At 39.5% G+C, this 20,342-nt stretch overlaps 1 protein-coding gene across 2 annotated transcripts in view; it reads right to left on the bottom strand.

Annotated features, from left to right (window-relative positions):
• GFPT1 (glutamine--fructose-6-phosphate transaminase 1) overlaps positions 1 to 20,342 on the bottom strand; it is a 42,542-nt gene that overhangs the window by 16,575 nt on the left and 5,625 nt on the right. For both annotated transcript variants that reach the window (XM_062597056.1, XM_062597055.1), the window contains exons 2-13: positions 14,805 to 14,912; positions 14,320 to 14,427; positions 13,279 to 13,404; positions 12,370 to 12,428; positions 11,332 to 11,466; positions 10,405 to 10,466; positions 9,527 to 9,606; positions 5,606 to 5,711; positions 4,136 to 4,299; positions 3,407 to 3,502; positions 3,028 to 3,125; positions 1,837 to 1,957 (exon numbers count right to left, since the gene is read on the bottom strand). In XM_062597056.1, coding sequence (XP_062453040.1) covers positions 1,837 to 1,957; positions 3,028 to 3,125; positions 3,407 to 3,502; positions 4,136 to 4,299; positions 5,606 to 5,711; positions 9,527 to 9,606; positions 10,405 to 10,466; positions 11,332 to 11,466; positions 12,370 to 12,428; positions 13,279 to 13,404; positions 14,320 to 14,427; positions 14,805 to 14,912 — 1,263 coding nt within the window. The remainder of the gene's footprint in view (positions 1 to 1,836; positions 1,958 to 3,027; positions 3,126 to 3,406; positions 3,503 to 4,135; positions 4,300 to 5,605; positions 5,712 to 9,526; positions 9,607 to 10,404; positions 10,467 to 11,331; positions 11,467 to 12,369; positions 12,429 to 13,278; positions 13,405 to 14,319; positions 14,428 to 14,804; positions 14,913 to 20,342) is intronic.

Genomic DNA, 20,342 nt, shown 5'->3' on the forward strand with positions numbered 1-20,342 from the left:
GCCTGCAAGTCAAAGGAGTGGTCACTGTGTCAGCTTCTAGCTGCTGTGGCCCTGTGCAGTGTTTTCACACTAAAAAGACAAGACTGAAATCTATGAAACACATGACCAGATGCTAGTACTTGATGTAAGGAAAAGTTAGTATCATGCTAAGGTGTTTTTTGTTTTTTTTTTTAAGTCACAGGATCTCTCATTCAACAAAAACTTTTTTTCCATCTCCTAGTTATTAAAATTCACCATAGGGAGGAAGAAAAAAAAGCATGTTAAAGATATCTGGACATAACCCAGCTCAAGTGTACAGCACATGCGATAGAGCACTAAGTTACACCTGGGCTTTTGTGTCCTCCCACTATGTTACTGCTATCAGAGAACATAGACTTGTTTCAGCTGATGGTGCTTACTAGCAACATGGTAAGTTCCAAAATTTGTCCTCAGAGAGGTTATATCCAAAACTAAGGACCAGTTCTCAAATTTGTTTGTACTATACTCACATAAACTGGCTTGGATCTGACTTCAAAATATTTCAAAAACCTTAAACATAAAGAATCAAAAAAGGCTAGTCTAAATAAACTCCATGGGATCATGGGGATCTACACTGAGGATCCCAGCAGCGCTGCTTGTGGAGCTGAGCTCCAGTGACAGAACTAGAAACAGAAGCTACTGAATTTTCCATCTACTATTACCAGTCCGCTTTTGTCCTTAGTGGACACACCTTTGAGTACTCCTGCCCGTGTAAGGTTAGATTAATCAACACAGAATGAAAAACACAAAGGATGGTACGCATCTACTTCTGTACACCAATACGTAACCCCCTGGTCTGCACACTGCATTACTGAAGAACAAGTCCTCTAGGGTGGTAATCTTAATCAAAGGCTAGAAAAACAGATTTGTGGCGGGGGGAACTGGAGTTACTTGAGCTGAACGTCTGCTTTGGTTTGTACTGCCCGATGACCAGCCTCAGGTTCCAGGAAAATCCTTGTTTGTTTGCTGCATGCAACACTAAGGGGAAAGATGTACTCCCTAGAGTGCTCTTAATTATGTTTCCCACTAGATTAAGGACAGTACTCTTCCTGAGGGGAAGAGGCAACATCTGCACATGTAATCCAAACACTGGGAAATTAGAACAGCCATCTGAGCCCCAGAAACAGAGGGTTCTCTAAGTTATCTGACACTGAGGAGAAAGTGATTATTATTTTGCCACCAAGAGGATTTTAACCTAACTACTACTATTAATATCATAGCTGAAGACTAGCTGTGAGGATCTGCAACGGTAGCTGCCAACTAAAAGGAAAAAAATTACTGTCATTGTCCTTGAAAATATTTTCAACGGGATATATCAATTTATTTTGTTTTAGCATAAGTGTATGTCTTATCTCACATTCCATTCCAAGGTCGTGGGTTTTTTTTGTTTGTTTTTTATACTTTTGTTTAATAATTTCATTTCTTTTATGGATCCAGTACAAGATACATTAACTAAAGAACTAGAACTATTCAGAAACAACTACAGAGCTGTCCTTTACCTAAAGCTCAATTTTTTTGGTTTTTTGTTTGTTTGTTTGTTTTTTAGTCTGTTGATTGATGGAATATTTCCCCAGAGAGAAAAGAAACAAAACAACTGTTTTGGAAACAAAACCATGCACCAGCATACAAATAGACCTTAGGAGACACGCTCTATTTTTTCCCATTTCTAATATCCATATGCCGATTTCTCCCCTCACGCGCACCACCTGAAGTCCTACTGGCAGGCACAAGAATTCAGCCCCACAGGCTTTCCCTTCCCAAGCAAACACTTGCAGGAAAAAGGTGAGTGAGTGAGTGGGTGGTAAAGCGAGACTATACCTGACTGGCTGATGAAAAAGCAAACATCATCTCTGAAGACAGGAGTGTTTCTGTCCAGGAAGTCACTGGCTAGTTCAACCATAACAGGCAACTCAGTCAGTTCTTCCAGAACCTGTCGAGTCTAGTAAAAGGAGATGTCAGAAAGTTACATATTACATCGTGTTTGAAAACTCAGTTGAGTACAGAAAGCCTTCTAAGCTACCACACACTGGAAAATATTACTATCAAAATACCATAGGAAAGTTAGCCCTGGATTATATTTTAATTACTCTACTCATACTCAAGTCACACCCATCTAGCGCTATGAAAAGCTACTCTGCTTTTAGCTGCACAAAAAGCATGAGGCCAACCCGCTTCCACACACAGATTGTTCTTAAACAATTCTCACTTACAATATTCAAACCAGGGTGTCTTTCTCCTGGAATGTAATTTGTAATACTGAAGAATTCAAGAGCCACTGCCAGAAACCAGGCCAGTGATTTTTTTTGATTACTATTAACTTTATCTTAGTTAGCCAAGATGAACAAAACCCTTCTTTTTTGATCCTTGTTAGTCGGTTAACGTAGCTGGTTTTGCAACTTTCTGAAAGAAACAAAGATCCCTAAGCAAAGTTGTGGAATACTTTTAATTGCAACATGATGGGTTGCCAAGCTACAACCAAACATGCCTCATCTACAGCCTGATACCACATTCTACCCAGCAATCAGGTTGCCTCATAGGAAAAAATTACATGTTGTCTGTACTCCTGCAACAGATGAAGCTAACCCTCTTCACTCGACTGGGCAAGCACAGGGATCCCAAGCACGTGCCCTCACTGCATAAACTGTTTACACAAAGGAAGAGATCGTGTATGGCTCATGGCAACACCTCTACTGCAGCATTTGTATTCTGCTACTGCACTGTCTCTTCCCCTGCCAGATTTCTTTTAAGAAGTTTATTTTTTAAAGCTTTCCCTAGCAATAAAATCACAAGCAACATTTTCACAAACACTCAAGTTGGCCAGCTTTTAGTTTCTAATGATGTCGCTGGTAGTTTGAAAATCCGGTGTATGCAGGTTTGAAGGTCTTTACTCATCAGTACACATTTGCTTAGTACAAATATCTTATCCTTAACCTGCTCAACACACACAATATTATGCCCACTTTTCAATATTAGCTACAATTCACAAGGAGATCAAGACCAACTACTCACCGCAACTCCAGCATGGTAACTTGTCCCACAGGCAATAAGGATTAAGCGACGACATCTCTGAATCTCTTTAATGTGATCCTTCAACCCACCGAGATTTACTGTAAACAGATTCAGGGAGAAAATCAGGGTGGTCAGCTAGCAGAAATTCTCGAATTAAAACACTGCTTGTTAGCGCTAATAAAGGTCTCAATCAGCCTCTTTTAACAAAAGAATCATCCCAAACACTAAGTTTCTGCCAGAACATGTGTTTACGGTAGGACTCTCTGTAAGACACACTCATTGTCTTACAAAGGCACGTTTCAATTTCCCATGTCATCTACCTCCTCCTCTGCAAATAACCACTAGATACTTGAGCTATCAAAAATAAAGGATTATTTACCAGTGTAGTCATCAAAATTGACCCTTCCTCTCATCGTATTAACAACAGATTCTGGCTGTTCAAAGATTTCCTTCTGCATAAATGAGCTGAAGTTACCTATAAAAAAAAGACAGCAAAAGATGACAAATGAAAATACTTTAAATCACAACACAGTATGCTATGTATGCAGGGAAAACTTTGGATCAGAGTCACTAACAGGCCAGTCTCCAATCAGAGATTACTTTTTGTTCCTGCACATAAATAACTATTAGAAAGTTTCATTAAGCTGACAGTTCATTCTCTAGCAAAGCATTAGCTAATCACGAGAGCCAGATTCAAGACACCCCAGAGTGTGGGTCAGCTAACAGTCAGATCCAGAATGGCAAGCCTGCTAGGTATCAATCTTTAAAAATCCAAATGCCTCCAAACAGGAGATAGACTCCTCAGGCCCATGTTTCTAGTTGTTACGGTGTTAGCAGCTAGTGGGAACTTCCTGTTAGATACAACATTTTTTTTCCACAATAAGGCTGGTCAAGCACTGGAACAGGGGCCCAGAGGCAGTGAGATTTCCATCCTTGGAGATATTAAAAACTTGACTGAACAAGGCCCTAAGCAATCTGATCTACTTAGACCTGCTTTAAACACAAAGACTGGGTTAGGTGACCTCCAGAGGTCCTTTCCAACCTAAATTGTTCTATGTTTCTAGGGAGGACATGTACATCTACACAGGTGACATCCAGAGGATTTTACCCTTCATAATCTGCTGCAGTTCCATCTGCAGAGTTTGGACGGCACGTCCGGGGTGATCGCCTGCCGTGCGCTTAATCCGGTGGATGGAAAGACGGCCATCAACCACAGCTGCTACATCATCATCTTCAAGGAAAATCACTCTGTTGGTATGCTCAATGACAGCACTACAAAGAGCACACAGCATTTGCCGTAAGACATTATTCTTCATAGAAAGATGAAGGCTACAGCTCTATCCATAATCCAACATACAGTTATTGATTCAAGAAAGTTACTCATTTCAATTAAATTTCTCTTAAGAGGAACATCCTGATGTGCATTTCCACACTGCCAGCATAACTGGATTTCTTCAACCTACCTCATTATTAATTTAAGTTCCCATGTTGAGAAGAAACTATGAATTCCTCAGACAAAGCAGCATGTGCATCAACATGATCTAACTATTAGGAGCTAGCGAGTGGCTGTCAGGAAGAGGGTAATCTGGCCTAACACACAGGGCATTCAACTACAAATACAGACTCTTTTCTTGTCTTTACCAGAGATAAGCAGTTCCCCCTCCCCGCATCTCATTTTCCCCATCTTATAGATGAGACTGGGGACAACTTGGCCACCTTTTAAAGTGCTCTGAGATCTACTTATTAAAAACATTCCAAGAACTAGGTACTATTGAATACCTTCCCTGCCTGCAGTTTACTTGGGAAATGTCAATACTGGGATTACCAGTGGGGTTTAAAATCGTACAGAAGATTTTAATCAGTACTCTCTCTTACAACAACAAAGCAGGCTGTATTTAAACACAGCAGCTCACTATTTTAGCAGCTTTTGCTCTGACCTTACACAAGTCACTGAAAAGCTCTGTAAAATCAGGAGAACATGCAAGGGGTGTCAAAAGACTCTCCAAAACACACTAACAAAAGGAGCTACAGCAGTATTTTCACATTTCTAAAAAAAGTACTTATTTCCCTAACATACTGAAGTCCAACTGTTCCACTAAGGCTGCTGTGAAGTTAGTCCTTCCTCCCTCTTCGTACAAAAGTCAGTCTTGATTGAACGATAAAGAAATTACACATATGCAGACATCCCTGGAGAATCAACACAATTCTCCTGATAATAACAGTCTATCTTCTTAATTTAGGTCAGTACTCTCCCAAGTTTCCTATTACGCATCTCTGGAATCATTTTAACAGATACACCTGAAGAAGAACAATTCCCCTAGCACAAAGTGAGTTTTCATTTCTTTTACAGAGAGTCTCATCTGATCTCACTCTCTCCCTCCCCATTTCTGCAAGGATACAATACACTCTGGGCCACACAGGGCAACCTGTTAACTGTTTGTAAAATAATGCAAATGGCCATATACAAACGGTTTTCTACTGTTCATAAAAGAAATCACTGCATCCTAGTTTCTTGTTCAAGGCCTCAAATTTAAACAATATGTTTTTGTAAACACTAAAAGATGCTGGAAAACATTACCTAGCATCAGAAGCAAAGTAGTACTCCACAGCTTTCTCCTCAACAGGGAAAAGGCAGGTGGTACTGTCCACACGAGACAGGTTGCAACTTCCCTTCTTGTCTTTACCTAGAAGACACGGGGATTAGGTATTGTGCACACTACCAAATACAGAATGCAGCTGCAATGTCAGGCCCAGCCAAAGGTCCCAAGGCCATGTATCAACATGAAGCAGTATTTTAATCACTGTGACTTATCACAGTAAATTTAACAGGAAAAATAACAAGAGGGCAACATAACAGCACTCATATTATTATGCCCTTTCTCAGTTTGCTTGGATTTTTTTAATGTGCTTTTGAATTAGAGCTGTAAGTTATAATCTTGGGTGCAGAGTTCAGTTTAGAGAAAACACCTGTGAAAATTCAATAAAAGCTTATGCTTGGCTCCACTGGGGGGGGGGAAGGGGTGGAAATCGAACTGTTTTATGAGCAGTCACATTTACTAACACTTTCCTACTTGAATCTGTCCTGTTTATCATTATAAACTTCTCCTGTGCTCCTGTTTAACAGTCTTTCCTGAGGCTCTGAAAGAACAAGCTCTTTCTTCGCCAACTGTTCTCATTACTGGATGAAATTATTTCATAGCTGCAGCCTGTGCAACACACTGTTCCACTGAGCACCAACAGATGTAACCGAACTAAAAGCTGCTCTGGCTGAGCTGATTGATGTCTTCCGACACACAGATCATGAATATACGATGAAGTACTCAGTGTTACTCCTGAGTTATCAAAAACAAACTTCTCATTCTGATCCAGAGCCCATAGGACTGGCAAACTGCAGTCAATCTTGAACTGTTGCAAGGGAAGTATTTAGGTGTACTGAAGGACACAGGACTAAGAGGGATTAAGTCAACTTCTGAAAAACTTCAACTAAGCCTTAAAAGGAGGTCAGTATTTCACCAGGGATCCTTTCAGAAGTACTTCAGTACTTCCCAATACATTCTACGCCTCCTCCTCCTATTTAACTGTGAGAAATACTTCTCAGGGGCAAAGCTCATCAGAAATGTGGACGAGGATCAAAACCACCTCCTGTTCAATCCTGACCTTGAACAAAATTGTTTCTCATACAAAATTCACATCCCTTGGCAATGAGGTGATTAAGCAGCTTATCTAGCAAAACATGTAAGACTACTGCTGAAGAATAACAGAATTGAAGTTACTGTACTATATATATTTACTCTATAGGCCTTAACATAATTTACTTCAGATACTTGATAACAGATCTGATTCAATGATGTACACATTATGATGCTGACATTTAAATTTATACTACTATAAGTGAAAATTTAAAGAAAAAGAAAATACTTCCTTCATGTTGGTACTTAATAAGAAAGTTCCACTTAGCTACAATTTAGGGCTTTCCACTTTAGTTATTGAGTCAGTAAACAAAGAAAATAACCAGAAAGGACAGAGCAAGAGTGTTAGTGGCCATTCTCCAACAGAAGCACCCATACTTGATTAAAACATGCAAATTTTGTTTCTCAAAATATAACATTTCCCCACATTGACTTTATTATGTTGCACTGCTTTCCTGTATGACTGAATTCTACCATGAGCTGGAACTGGAACATATTCTTAGAGGGCACATACATTTGCACTCTATGGATATCGCTACCACAGAGCGGTTGAACAAGCACAGCGAGCACTATCAGCCACTTACGGCTGTTATCTTATCTACGGATACCACGTTATCTGTGGATAAACTGGACTGTTGCTGTAGAGCACCTAACTCCCAGTTACTAGAATTTAAAAGCAACACAGAAGTAATCTTTTCCCTTCCATAATCAAAAGGAGATGTCATTGAGAGGTCACACGAGTAGGTAAAAATTTGCAGGGGAGGGGGATGTTTTGAGTATATTTTGATATGGTCTCACTCCTTTAGGACGATTCCAAGCGTACGGCCCTTCTGCAAAGCTAACACAGCAGAGATTATTAATGTAGCTTCTGCTTAACAGATTCTTCCCACTTACTTGATCAGCATTATAGTTCAGATTTCTTTAAGAGGTGTTTACAGAAGACAACAGAAAAAAAGAAAAAAGAAAAAACCCCACCCTCCTAATCTTTGTATTCAGACAAACCAGCTAGAGAAAGAGAACAGGGTTCACCTTTCATAAAGCTGAGGTTTGTTTCTCCTTGGGCAAAAGCACATAGATTTCACTCCCTGGTTGGCATTGTCTGAGGTCACTGTCTTGTGATGCTGGAAATACATTTATTTACAATAGCAAAGCATTACAGCCTTTCCTCTTGCATGGAAGCTCTCTCCTGCTTCAGCTGCAAATTTAGTTCATCAGTTTAAAAATGATGGGTTCGTCTTAAAATAAATTAATTATTTAATATGAGATTAATAATGCTTTACCCTGATAAATGCCTCATGTATTTCAAGTTGATTAAATACAGCCACGCTAAAAGAGCAAAGGTTCCAGCCTCAGCTAAACCTTACTGCTTCTACCAGGAGCTGCAATTGAGATCTGCACTATACTCAGGACATAGCTCTTTGATACCCTAAAGGAATTCCAGAGAATGTTTGCACCACGATTATCAGTGGGCTCTTAAATCACCTTGTTTCTAATTGCAGTGGGTTTCACTCTATCGCCTTTGTTAAAGGTAATTTACTGTTTCATTCTGTAATCAAAGCTGTAGGGAGCATACAGCACTATCGGCAGTAAATCAGCAGTTTTGTACATGCTCAGCATTATGTCAGAATACTTGGGATGAGATGGTTGGATTGATGGAGGATTTTCCTGTGTGTTGCTCAAGATGCTTCTGATACAGAAATTCTGATTATCCTGTTTGTCTCACTACCAGGAAAGCAATAACCACATATTAAAGAGACAATGCAAGTTTCCCTCATTTATTATTCCTTTCCTAAGGAACTGGAGGATTTGTCTCAAATTTCCAGTATTATGTTTTCTCAGGCACCTTCCTCCATTTTTATGGATATTCCATCAAAAGAATGATCCATAGATTGCACAGCTGAAAGTGTAATTGGAAAGAAAAATAACTTCAGATAATCAGTAAAAACAAAAACAGAGAAGTGATATATATATACATACATTAGGGAATTACTACTAATCATCCAGTGTCAAACAAGAATAAGCACAGACAAACTTTACTGGGACTGGTTCTTCACATACGTTGCTATCATTAGCAGCACTGTTAGGAAGCAGTAAGACACAGTGGCACAGAAAGTCTTTTTGATCTTTGCAGTGCTCAAAGAATTAATCCAGTGCCCACTAACTGAATGGGTTCCAACTCCTCGGACAACAGTAAGGTGAAGAATAATTCTTAGTCACTCTCATGATCAAAGGTGCCACTGACTGTCTGCAGTGGCAAAACAAACTTGCAAGGGAGATGTACAGAGAACCTAAATACAGATTGCCACACAAAGGATACCGGCATGCTACCTTTGTTTTGTTTTGAAACCATTCTGTTATAGAAGAAAAAAGGTTTGTAATGGTGAAAAGCCTACAGCCAGCAAAGCATAGTCACTTTTTTCTTGGAAAAAACAAAGTCATTGCATGCCAACATGCCGCAAACATAAACTCAAATATCTAAGTTTAACTATTTTGCACAAAGAAACGTTTTCCTTGCAACTGTACAACATTAAAGTCTTGATTAAAACTAGAGGTTAGTTCTGCTGATGTATAGAGGGATATCAGGGAGCAAAAGCAGCAGGTTTCTCAGCAGTCTAAGTTGTGGTATATGGTATAACGTATGGTTAAAAATATCTTTATTTCAAAAATCTTCAATAGTTTAATTTACAGCTGAAAGTAAAGGGTATAGTATCTACTCAAGAGCATGCAGCTTGGGCTCTGTGCAAACACTATGCTTTTACAGTGGTCCGAGCGTGACTGGAACCTCCTGGGAAGGTGGTGTTCACACTTACCAGTCCTGTACAGTATTGGGATGTGGTCAGTGGAGAGCTTGTGCTCACTGCGCACTCCGATTAGCAGGGGGCTGCCTCGCCTGCAAGCACAACACCAAATTACAACCATGAGTGCCCCAAGTTTCAGCATCCGAACATTCGATCTTAAGGGACTGCTGTTCTCTGGTGCAGCGTCTTAGCCACTGAACTGAACTATAAACAGAGAAAGCGCCTCACAGATAAATTGTTGTTGCTGCAAACACAGCAGCATCTGAATAAATGCAACGTAAGGACAAGTTAGCGTCAGTTCTGTAAGAGTAACTGGAATTCTATGGACACACGAGTCAAGAGCACAACAGCTGTTGCCCACTGGGTGCATGTACAAACACATACTGACACTGAGATGTTAAAACTATGTTAGGCACATGCACGGCTAAACCATTCCCAACAGATCCTGATGTTTTAAAGTGAAGTACTACACCTGAAAACCAAGCTGGCCTAACTCCCAATTTATTCAAGTAAAATGAAAATAAAACTTGCCCAAATGCTGCCACCACAATTACAAATGCAATGGAGAATAAAACCATCCCTTTTAAAAGCTCTCCTAACCAGCGTTCTGAAGCATGCTCAGATGGTCAGAGCTGGCCTGCTTCAGACCAACTGCAACACAAGTGGTCACTAGGAAACCGATAAAACACTTCTAGAGTTTCCTGCTAATAACAAATGGAAAAGGAAGGAGGGAGAAAGAAAATGAAAAACAACAGCTACCACCAGCCCAGCATATACAGCGTAATTAGAACAACCACTACATTATCATCTTCTAATTAGTCAAAAGAAAGAGCTTAGAAACTACACATGGGATGCAAGAAAAAAATGTTGTCTTTTATAGCTACTCTTACCTGGTACCAACTGCTTGACCGGGATAATGAACACTTTTGAACACAAGGGCAAAAGCACCTTCCTGGAATGAGAGAAATACAAACTGCCACCAAGATCTGCAAGTAAAACTTGTTGCCTATAGCTACTATAGCTTTTGCCAGACAAATTACTCAAAAAGTGTCTCCTAAACAAGCTAGTTCTGGAAAGAGAAGTATATTCCTCTTCACATGCATAATTCAGCAAATAATAAATGACACATGGAAGATGGAAGCAACATGCTTTACAATTAAGTTCCCACAAGGGGTCAGCATCTCTTCCAGACTGGAGGTTTATACAGAGTAAATAAAGTCCAGTTTCAGGGAAGATCTTAAGCACAAGTTTAATTGGATCATGTACCACTGGCTCCAATGAAACTTCAGTAAAAGCTCAGATGCGGTTTTGAATTCACTCTCCTAAATCAGTGTCTCAAACTGTGACTTTGTTAAGCAAATGAACCCCCACAAACACACACTAAGAGAAAATAATGTTAAAAATCTTGCATGTGTTCTCTCCCAACTTAAAGAACTGGCTGCCTCAAGATACTATTGAGACCAAAACCTTAACATTAGTAAATAATCAGGAGGAAAATATCTACATTACATAAGAAAGAATATGTATCTAAAGGAGAGTGGAAATTACTGTCCTTCACGCCATAGACAAAGCATTAAACTGACTGCAAGAAAACAAAAACAAACAAAAACCTTTAAAAAGCAGCCAGCCCATATGTTTACACTACAGGATTTCTTCCAATACTGACACTGAAGGGCACAGACTTGCGGGTCAGATTCAATGCTCCAGAAACACTTTTCCAACTTAGAAATACTAGTAAAATTTTTATATTTATGCTCAATTCTATCAGAAAAAATTACATATCGCCTGCTCCTCCCACCCTTTCCAAAATATATTACCAGTTGCTGGATAACCCTCTCCACCAGGGTGGTGAAACTAATATCATCACTTTCACGATTATCGTACATATACTTGACAAGCTTTGCAATACTTTCCGTGTCGGTCTCAGACTCAAAATCATATCCTTTGCTTTCCTAAAAGTAAGCAACCAAAAAACATGGTATTATTTTCTGACATTATCACCATCAGTCCCTATCAAATACTTATTATTTGTTGCACAAATGGTAACTCGAGACAGCAATCTCTTTCCCCAAAATGTAATCTAAATTTAAAACATGAAAAAGATATGTGAACAGAAAGGAAGGTGGAGGAGAACAACACAGAGATAAGTTCAGCAACACAGGAAAGGTGACAGAGAGTAACCTCAGCATATCTGTCAAAGAAAAGGATGTAAGAGCAATGAAGATGCAAGATGATCAAAGTCTGGACTGGAATTTTAACCATGAGGATGGAGAGAAAAGGGAGCTTCTTAAAGATGTCATACACAAAGATTTGGCATATTTAAATATAAGCATGGATATAAGGACCTACAAAGAAGCCCTATTCATTTGCGATGTGTATCTTACAGAGCTAAGTGACAAGTTTAACAATGGCAATGTTTGCAACTCAAGAAGGAAAAAAAATGAGAGAAAGTCTGGAAGAGATTTACTTACTTCTGCTAATAGAGCTGTCAACCAGCAAAACAAAATCTGTGCAACTCCTAAAGCTGGATCATCAAAACAAGTGCCCTCAACCAGAGAAGAACAATTCTCCCCCTCAAAATGCAAGATGCCACCAGCACATTGTGACTTGGATAGCAATTTCCGTCCTTTCAAAATGTAACCTTAACCTGCAGGCCTGTCTTGAGCTCAGCAAGTATCATAAACACGTACAATAATTCTATCTCAAAGGATCTCCAACAGAAGTTGTCTCAAATTATCAGGTGTTTTGCCACCTGGTGCAAGGACTTGTGCAACTTCAACTAGATAATCTATACAGCAGTACTTCACTATATCCCAGGATACATTCTCTCTCACAAACACTCTAGTTTTACTTACCAAAAATTTTCTTAGGTCTTTGTAGTTGGTTATAATGCCATTGTGGATAACAATGAATTCTAGAGTCAGGGAGAAATACACTGCTCAGATCCAAGACACAGGCAAATGTTTTAAGTATCTTAAAATAGTAGTACAGTAAATATTCTATTCCTGTGGCCTACGTATACAGATAGCAGTATAATACTAGAACAGAGAGCAGAGTCCACAATTTTATTGTATGTAAAGGTATACTTAGTAGGATAAAGATAGGAGTTCTACTCTGTGGTGCCATTTCCCTGATCTGCTCCATTTGGGTTGGTAAGTAATGGCAAAAGCTAATAATTACATGGGTGGGACTAAGACAAATTAGATCCCGTGAAGTTTTTGAAGATTCTTAAATGATTGGCTATTTAGGAACCCACACTTACTAACAGTAATTAACTACTATGCTCGTTCTATCATTTTGCTGGTGCCACCCACCAGGACATTACAGACATGCACACCAACCTAGCTGCATTCTGCAACAGCACAGAGCAGACCAACCCACTGCCATCAAATGGCTGGGATGGGAAAGGATGGGAAAATGCTTACTTTGGAATTTAATGTGTTTTGATATCCTCCTTGTCCAGTGGCCATATGCTAAGTGAAGCTTTGGGGCACTAATCCCAGTTCTTCAGGAGACTGTCTACTGCTGCAAGCCATTCATTAGAACCTAGCCCACAGCTTCAGATCAGTGGCCAAGCCCCACTGGCTTCTGCATAGCTGGGATTAGTATCATAGCCTAAAATAAACTGTTCACAGGCACTGCCTTCAATTATCCCTTTCTGTTACACACTAGCAATCAGAAAAGGCAATAAGCTTTCCTGAAACTCTAAGAGCTGTCACAGCTCCTGCTCAGCGACACACATTTGATCAGGCAAAAATTCTTACCGTTGTTCTTATCTGAGCGTTGCGGGTGGCTGTTGATAGGACTGGGCTCGCCATGGGTAGCCCAACGGGTATGTGCAATTCCAAGATGTACATCAAACTCAATGTCAAGATCCATATCCTGTTGCTCTGCAGGCAAAAGTGAGAGAAGTTTTTATTACTAAGGGCCTGTTCCTACCCCAAAGCCAACATGGAGTCTTATCAAGCTTTCAAAGTAAGGTCCACAAAGACTGCAATACTAAAATGGAAATAAAATCAGCAAATCACTAACAAAGTGTCGAGTGTATAAAGCTATCACAGCAAAGACCATGTGCTCCAGTAAAGCAATAAAATGCTTTCTTTCATGCATATTTAAAGATGTTCACAACTGAAATACACAGCTTCATTTCCACTCAGAAAGTTTCATGTCCTAAAACTGCCACAGAGCAGAGAAGAGGGAAAGAAACTCTTTACCCAAGAATCACTGTTCTAACAAGTGAATCTTTCACAACACTTCCTTGCGCCTGCCTCTCTCCACATCTCCTGGCTGAATTTGTAAGGGGAATTCTGAATGTGGATGTGCACAAGTTGTCTCCCTGCACTCCTCACCCCACAAAATAAAAATCATTACACAGATTCAAGGTATCAGTAGAGATCAGCACTAACATACACTATATATATTACTATGCATATAGTAATATATACATATATATATGCACACACACACACACACACAATAAACATTACCGAATTTACTCTCTCTATATAGAGAGTAAATTGTATATCTATTTATATATTTATCTATCTTTTTTCTCCAGCTCCATTCTATTTTAACAGAATGTGATTCCCGTGGCTTGAGAAATCAGAACTTCTCTGTGACTTCATGACAACATCCACGGAATCACCGAGTCCATCACAGCACGTGTGTTTATGCCTGTGTTACATTTACACATAATAACCTGGAATACAGTGCTTCTGAATAAGACAGAAGATATTCAAAACAAATAAAATTATAAGATGTTTAATGGGAGGAAAAGGGGCAAAGTAATCAAGAGTAATACATACTGTGAACCTCTTCATCCAGAGCCTTCACCTTCCCTTTCTGTTTGATGAGCTGGATTTTACAAGCATTAGCTTCCCAGTCTTTGTCATTTCCTCCATCAATTCCCACACCTAATTATCACCACAAAATGAGGAAAGAGTGTGAAATGCAGAAATTATGTTACAGTATTTTACAGAAACAAATACAGAAGTTTTTTTTTTCAGTGCCCTTTTTTCCCCCCACTTGAACCTCAAACTAAAGGTTAGAAGCCCCTTAGATTAAAAATGGATTTTCCTTTTGTTGTCTTACAGTTATTTTCAAATGCTTGAATAATACGCATCAGAAATGTTTTTTAAAAAATTGTAAATCTAAAGTCAATCCAAAAGTCTGACTGCATGATCACAGAAGCATCCAATCTGTTGCTTCAGTTTTCTTAAAAAGTAGGCAACAGTTGAAAGCATTCATAAACACACAAAGAGAATCATCGTTTAAACTTGGAGAGAACTACCTGCAGAATCGTATCCTCTGTACTCCAGCCGCTGGAGCCCTTTGATAAGGGTCTCCAGGATCTCCCGTCTTGTCCGGGGAACATGGTAGTTCAGGTAAGCAAAGATTCCTGCATGGGGAGGAAAAACAAACCTATTTAATATCATGACAAAATCTGTATTTGCTATCTGCAGGTACAAACTCAGTTAAAAAAAAAATCTCTAAACTGAAACAGATGTTTGTACTGAGAACACCCTAAAGGAAAGTATCACTGCATCTGTAGCTTTTCTTACTCCATCTGAAGTCCAAGGGAGATGATGTCACTTATATTTGAGACACCAAAACTAACCACAGAAATGCCAGCATCCTTTTCATAACACTGACAGGGACTACACAGGAAGCAAGCTTGGGAGTAATGACGAATGAATTTTCATACGGGCTGGACCTGCGGGACAGAATGAACTGCCAGGAGACGATGAAGTGGACAGGAAACTCATTGCTCCACATTTAAAAAACAACCAAGCTCCTTCATCAAGCTTGGGCTTTGCTCTGTTAAGAACCATCTCCTAAAGGAACTCTTCCTTAATAGTTAGCTTTCTCTCAAGAAGTTCCTCCCACCGCCTCACTAAGAGGAACTCATTTAACTCATGAAAACTAACACCCTCAGTCAAATCTAGCTTTTTTTTTTCCTGAGGGTTGGAAAGAAAGATAAATTGTTACTTCTATTTTTAAGCAGTTGGCATGCAAACATACTATGGTGCTAGGGACATATAAACTCTTAGATCTGTAATATCAACTATGGCTCTATTTCAGAAAGATTCCCTTCGATGCTATTATGAAACAATAGCATGAGGAGACATTTACTGAATGCTAGAAATATCTGCAAAGAAAATCATTCTACCCAGTCTGAGATTTTAAAGTAAAAAAATATCTGCAGGAATAGAAGCACATCTATTTCTATTTACACATACACATGTTTCACACAAACATCTGTATGTGTAAGTTTCCAAAAGTGACTGATAATTTAGGTTTGGTAATTTAGGAAACTTTATTAAAAGCCTGGTTTTGAGAAGACTGGAGTTCAGTCCCATCAAAAAACAAACACACACACACAATTTAAAGGCATCCCAAAACTTTGATTTGTTCCTGATAATGTAGTCATACAGCCTGCCTCACAGTTCCCAAACTTTTATTCATATAAAAGTCTTTACTCCCAAGATGACTTTTTGTGTCTTCACATTTACACAATTTTTAAAAGTGTTTAGAAAAGTGCATTCAAACTATTTGTGTTTTGGAATTATCCTAAATAATTCAAAGCTTTCTAATGTCTTAATTTATTTTATAAGGAGAAATACACACAGTTATTTCAGAATTGACAGATGCATTGAATACCACATTGCAAAGCATTGAAACATTTACGAGGTATTTTTTTAGCCTGTACAGAGATAAATGACACCTGCAAGAAGGTCGCTCGCACCCTTATAACATTCTGACACTCTCCAATTCTTTCCTGTTTTGCATGGACTTTGTCTACAGGTCTCAGGACAAGCCTGTCAGATCCATCTTCTTCCTAGAGCATCTCTTCCTAACCAAAACCAGAGGAAATATGTCCCACTAGTTCTGCTACAAAAAGCACGCTACCTCTCACTTACGTTGTTCCTCATTACTAGAAAAAAAATATAGATGCAAGTTCCACTGTTTCTCTTTCTTAAACCATCTACTCAAGTTCAGGGGGAAAAAAAATGGATTCATTTCTACTTCATTTCCAAAAAGTCCAAAGCCTCTTCCGACAACCTCTTGTAAAAGACTATTAAGAAAATAGTAATCTTCCACAAGAATCTGCACAGTTTTGCTTCCATTGCTCCTGACATCCCAACCAAGTCAATACATGACATCCAATACACACAAGCCTGCTGCTGCCATCTCTTCATGGCATTTGTTCAACTTGAATTTTGGTTCTAGGGACTAAATGAACAGGGCAAGGTCCTCCTCCACAAACCTTGCACTTCACAGCTAACATCCCAAGAGGTAACAAAACATTCAAAGTAGCTAACAGCTGCCGTATTTCAGAAACTTCCTCCGAAGGATACTTCCCTCTCCCCTCAAGACACTCCTCCCCACCCTTCTGGGGAAAAAAAGTTTTCTAATTTGAGATACTTAGTTCACTCCGTTTCTAAAAAACTGCGTTCTTCAGACAAATAGCAACCTCTCTGTTTACAAGCAAACTGACTCCAAAGAGCTGTCACCCAGGCTGAAGGACTGCACATTTCAACTATATCCTGGATGCCTAAAATCCTTTAAATGACTTCCAGGTCTTACAATAGGACTATAAAGCAGACTGCTTTATCAGTAGGCAGCTGGAAAAACCCCTCTCTCCAGATTTGCCAGAAAACTCCCAGACATCCAGTGCAGTGGTAGTATTATACATGAAAACAAGTGTGTACTATAATATAGAGGAAAAAAAACACACACAAGGTGTCTTTAAAAAAGTACACTGGGTTCCAGCAAGTCTTAGCGTTTCACTTTTCATGAAAGCCACCTATCGTGACGTCCAAAGTAAACCTACCTCAGAAGGCATAATTATAACCCACACATATAATCACGGAAACGTGAAAGCTTACATTTTTCCAAATTACTTAAATAATTTCAGAGCTGAAACCTCTCTCCTTTTTTTACGTGCCTCGGAACCATGTTCTAATGGTCCCCTTTCCACCCAAATCCCTGAGCCTTGCACTTGTTATCGATGGCTCTAGGCAGCACCCCACTCGCACATCGGCCAGGCCCTTCCAACAGCTCTCTGCAAGTCCCTACAATCTCTGCATTAACCCTGCCGACATTTCACCTACCTGCACGTGGCATAATCAGTCCCATTCAGGCACAGCTGTCTAATAAGTCAGTCTACTACCATAGCGTGACACCAAATGCCACTCAGTTTTCGCTCTTTTCAGCAAATGGGGACTGGTGATGAGTCTTAAGATGCTCTTAAGATGTTTGAACGTCTTGCTGGCCTCAGTGAGACGGTTCCTGTAGGTCGCTCCCAGAGAACAGCAGCAGTGTGAAGGGCACCAGAGCCTCACCGACAGCAGCACAGAGCAGGCCTTCTGCGCCACGGGCAAACACGGAACCGACTGGCAAGCTGGGCTGCAAAGGGTGAACCATAACCACTTCCAAGCTAGGGGAAGGGACTGCTTGCAAGACCACCAGCACATACAGGCATGTTCCAAGAAGCAAGGGGAAAAGAGGGTTGTAGGAAAGGCAGAGGGGAAAGGGTGTGGAACAGGACTGCAGTCTCATTAGGTAGTCTCAGCCGCTGCTCTGCCACCTTACATCCCACCTTGGCTACCCATCCGCAAAGCCAAACCTCTCTAATAACTGACAGGCGTGAGGCTCGTGAACGTACCTCTCTTCTGGAGCCAAAGGCACTTTGACATCACCTACATAATGCTAAATAACAGACACACAGCTACAAAAACCCTAACTTGTTTTCAAGGCTGTGACATAGCTTTTAAGATGAGGGTTATTTTCAAATGAAGCAGACCAGAGTGCCCAAGTCATTTCAGCGACACCAGCCCTGCACAAAGCGCAGGGCGCATGTGCCCTCCCAAATGTCTAATCAACATATCTGTATCAGCCTATCTATAACTGGTAGAACAGAGCCTTGGAAGAAGAGACCGAAAAAACACCCAAGAAAGGTCACCTTGCACACACTTACACTTTACACATACATACACTTCTCACACACACGCGCTCTCGGTGCCCCAGCAAGGCCATTGCAATGAAGCACGTACTTTTGGTCTACCTTTAGTTTTGGCGCAGTAACAAACTTCTCTCAAGTTTAAACAACATCTGGAGCTGACAGCACCCCGCAATTTCCCGTCAGTTCTCCCCGGCATGTCTGGCAAAGAACAGCCAGCGGCAAAACCAGTGTCAGACACCCAGTGCCGGGATTCCCGTGCTACCCATCTCTTTTCCAGCTGCTAACCTACATTCATTTGCATGCACTGATGTGACATACGAATTAATTCCAAAAGAGCTGAGCATAATCCCAGGCCATTACTGATTCCTCATTCTGACGTGCAGAAGAAATTAAAAGTTTTGTGGTTTTTCACCTTAAGCTACACATAGGAAGGCTCAGAAGAGCAAAAGGAAATAGGAAAAGGGAAAAGAAACAGAAACACAAGGTTCAGCTTCAAAAAAAAAGGAAAACTACCAATCTTATGGAATCCATCTTTTTCTTTTGGCTTAGGAAGTCTTCCACACAAAAGAAGGCCTGACTCAATATACAGACATGATTATCGATCAGAAACTTGGCTTCCTGTCATAAAACATTTTGTAAAAGTGAGTTGATCATTTTAATCTCCATCCTGCTCCTGGCACAGGGACTCAAAATTAATCTGAGCTAAAAAAAAAGAAAAAAAAAAATCCTTCCTTCTAATCAGGGCAGACTTTGAAGTGTTACTTAGACATCTTTATTAAACCTGAATCCAAATCAGACAACACAGGCTTGAAAAGTTATTTTCCCTACAAATTTTAACAATGAAACAAAATACAAACTTGATTCCTTGTCACAGGTCACAAATGCTAATGGTACATAACAAAGTGCCAAGTACTAAACAGGCACAAGGAACAAACCAAACTCTTCTAGGTACGGATGGCTCAGCGAAAATGAGACTGAAAAACACTAGTATTTATTCCTACTTGTATTGTAAACAAACAGAAAACATCTATCTGCAAAGCAGCTAACCTGGTATTTGCCTCAGCCATTGAAAATTATTAATTACAGCACAATTTTATTAAGATCATTCAAAAGGACTGAGAAAAAGAGTCCAAATCTAAGACTAAGAATGCCAGAAAAAAAAAACAAATAAGACAGTCATATAAACACTACGAGATTCAATTTTAATACACTCCAGGTTTTGGGTCTTGACAGGCAAATAGCTGGAGTGATAACAGAGACACCAACACAGAAAGAAGATTCTAAAAACCCACCTGTGAGCTACACATTTTACAAATCAGAAGGCAAGTAGGACAGGCAGGCTTAAAATTCACCTTAGAGAAAACAGAAAAATAACCAAATAAAAATAAAAAGCATGAAGCAAAAGCAGTAAAAATGAGGCAATATATTTCATAAAAATGTTCATCTCTCTAAAGGCATGACTTATTAACCAACAAGTTAAAACCAAATATTTGAATACTTATCAGCTACTTGTGAGATTTGATCATGATGAATCATGCGGAAACAGCATATAATTTCATCTACTGGAAATTCAAATGCATTTCCTTTTCTCCTTTTCAAACATCCCAGAACAAGATGATTCTTCACACAGCCAGAGAAAGTTTTAACCCACATTTAAAAAATAGCACTTATTTTTTCAAGTTTTACCCTAAATATTTATTCAGAAATACACAAATTTTGTAATCGCTTCCATTTTTAAATACAATTCTATTGCCCTTGACAGTAACTCTGATGAGCAAAAAAAAAAAAAAAAAAAAAGAAAAAAAAAAAAAAAAAAGAACCAAAGCATTAAACGCTCGCTAGGCCTCACTGATCTAAGCATAT

This window comes from Rhea pennata, chromosome 28, assembly GCF_028389875.1.
Source record: "Rhea pennata isolate bPtePen1 chromosome 28, bPtePen1.pri, whole genome shotgun sequence".
NCBI classification, from domain to species: Eukaryota; Metazoa; Chordata; class Aves; order Rheiformes; family Rheidae; genus Rhea; species Rhea pennata.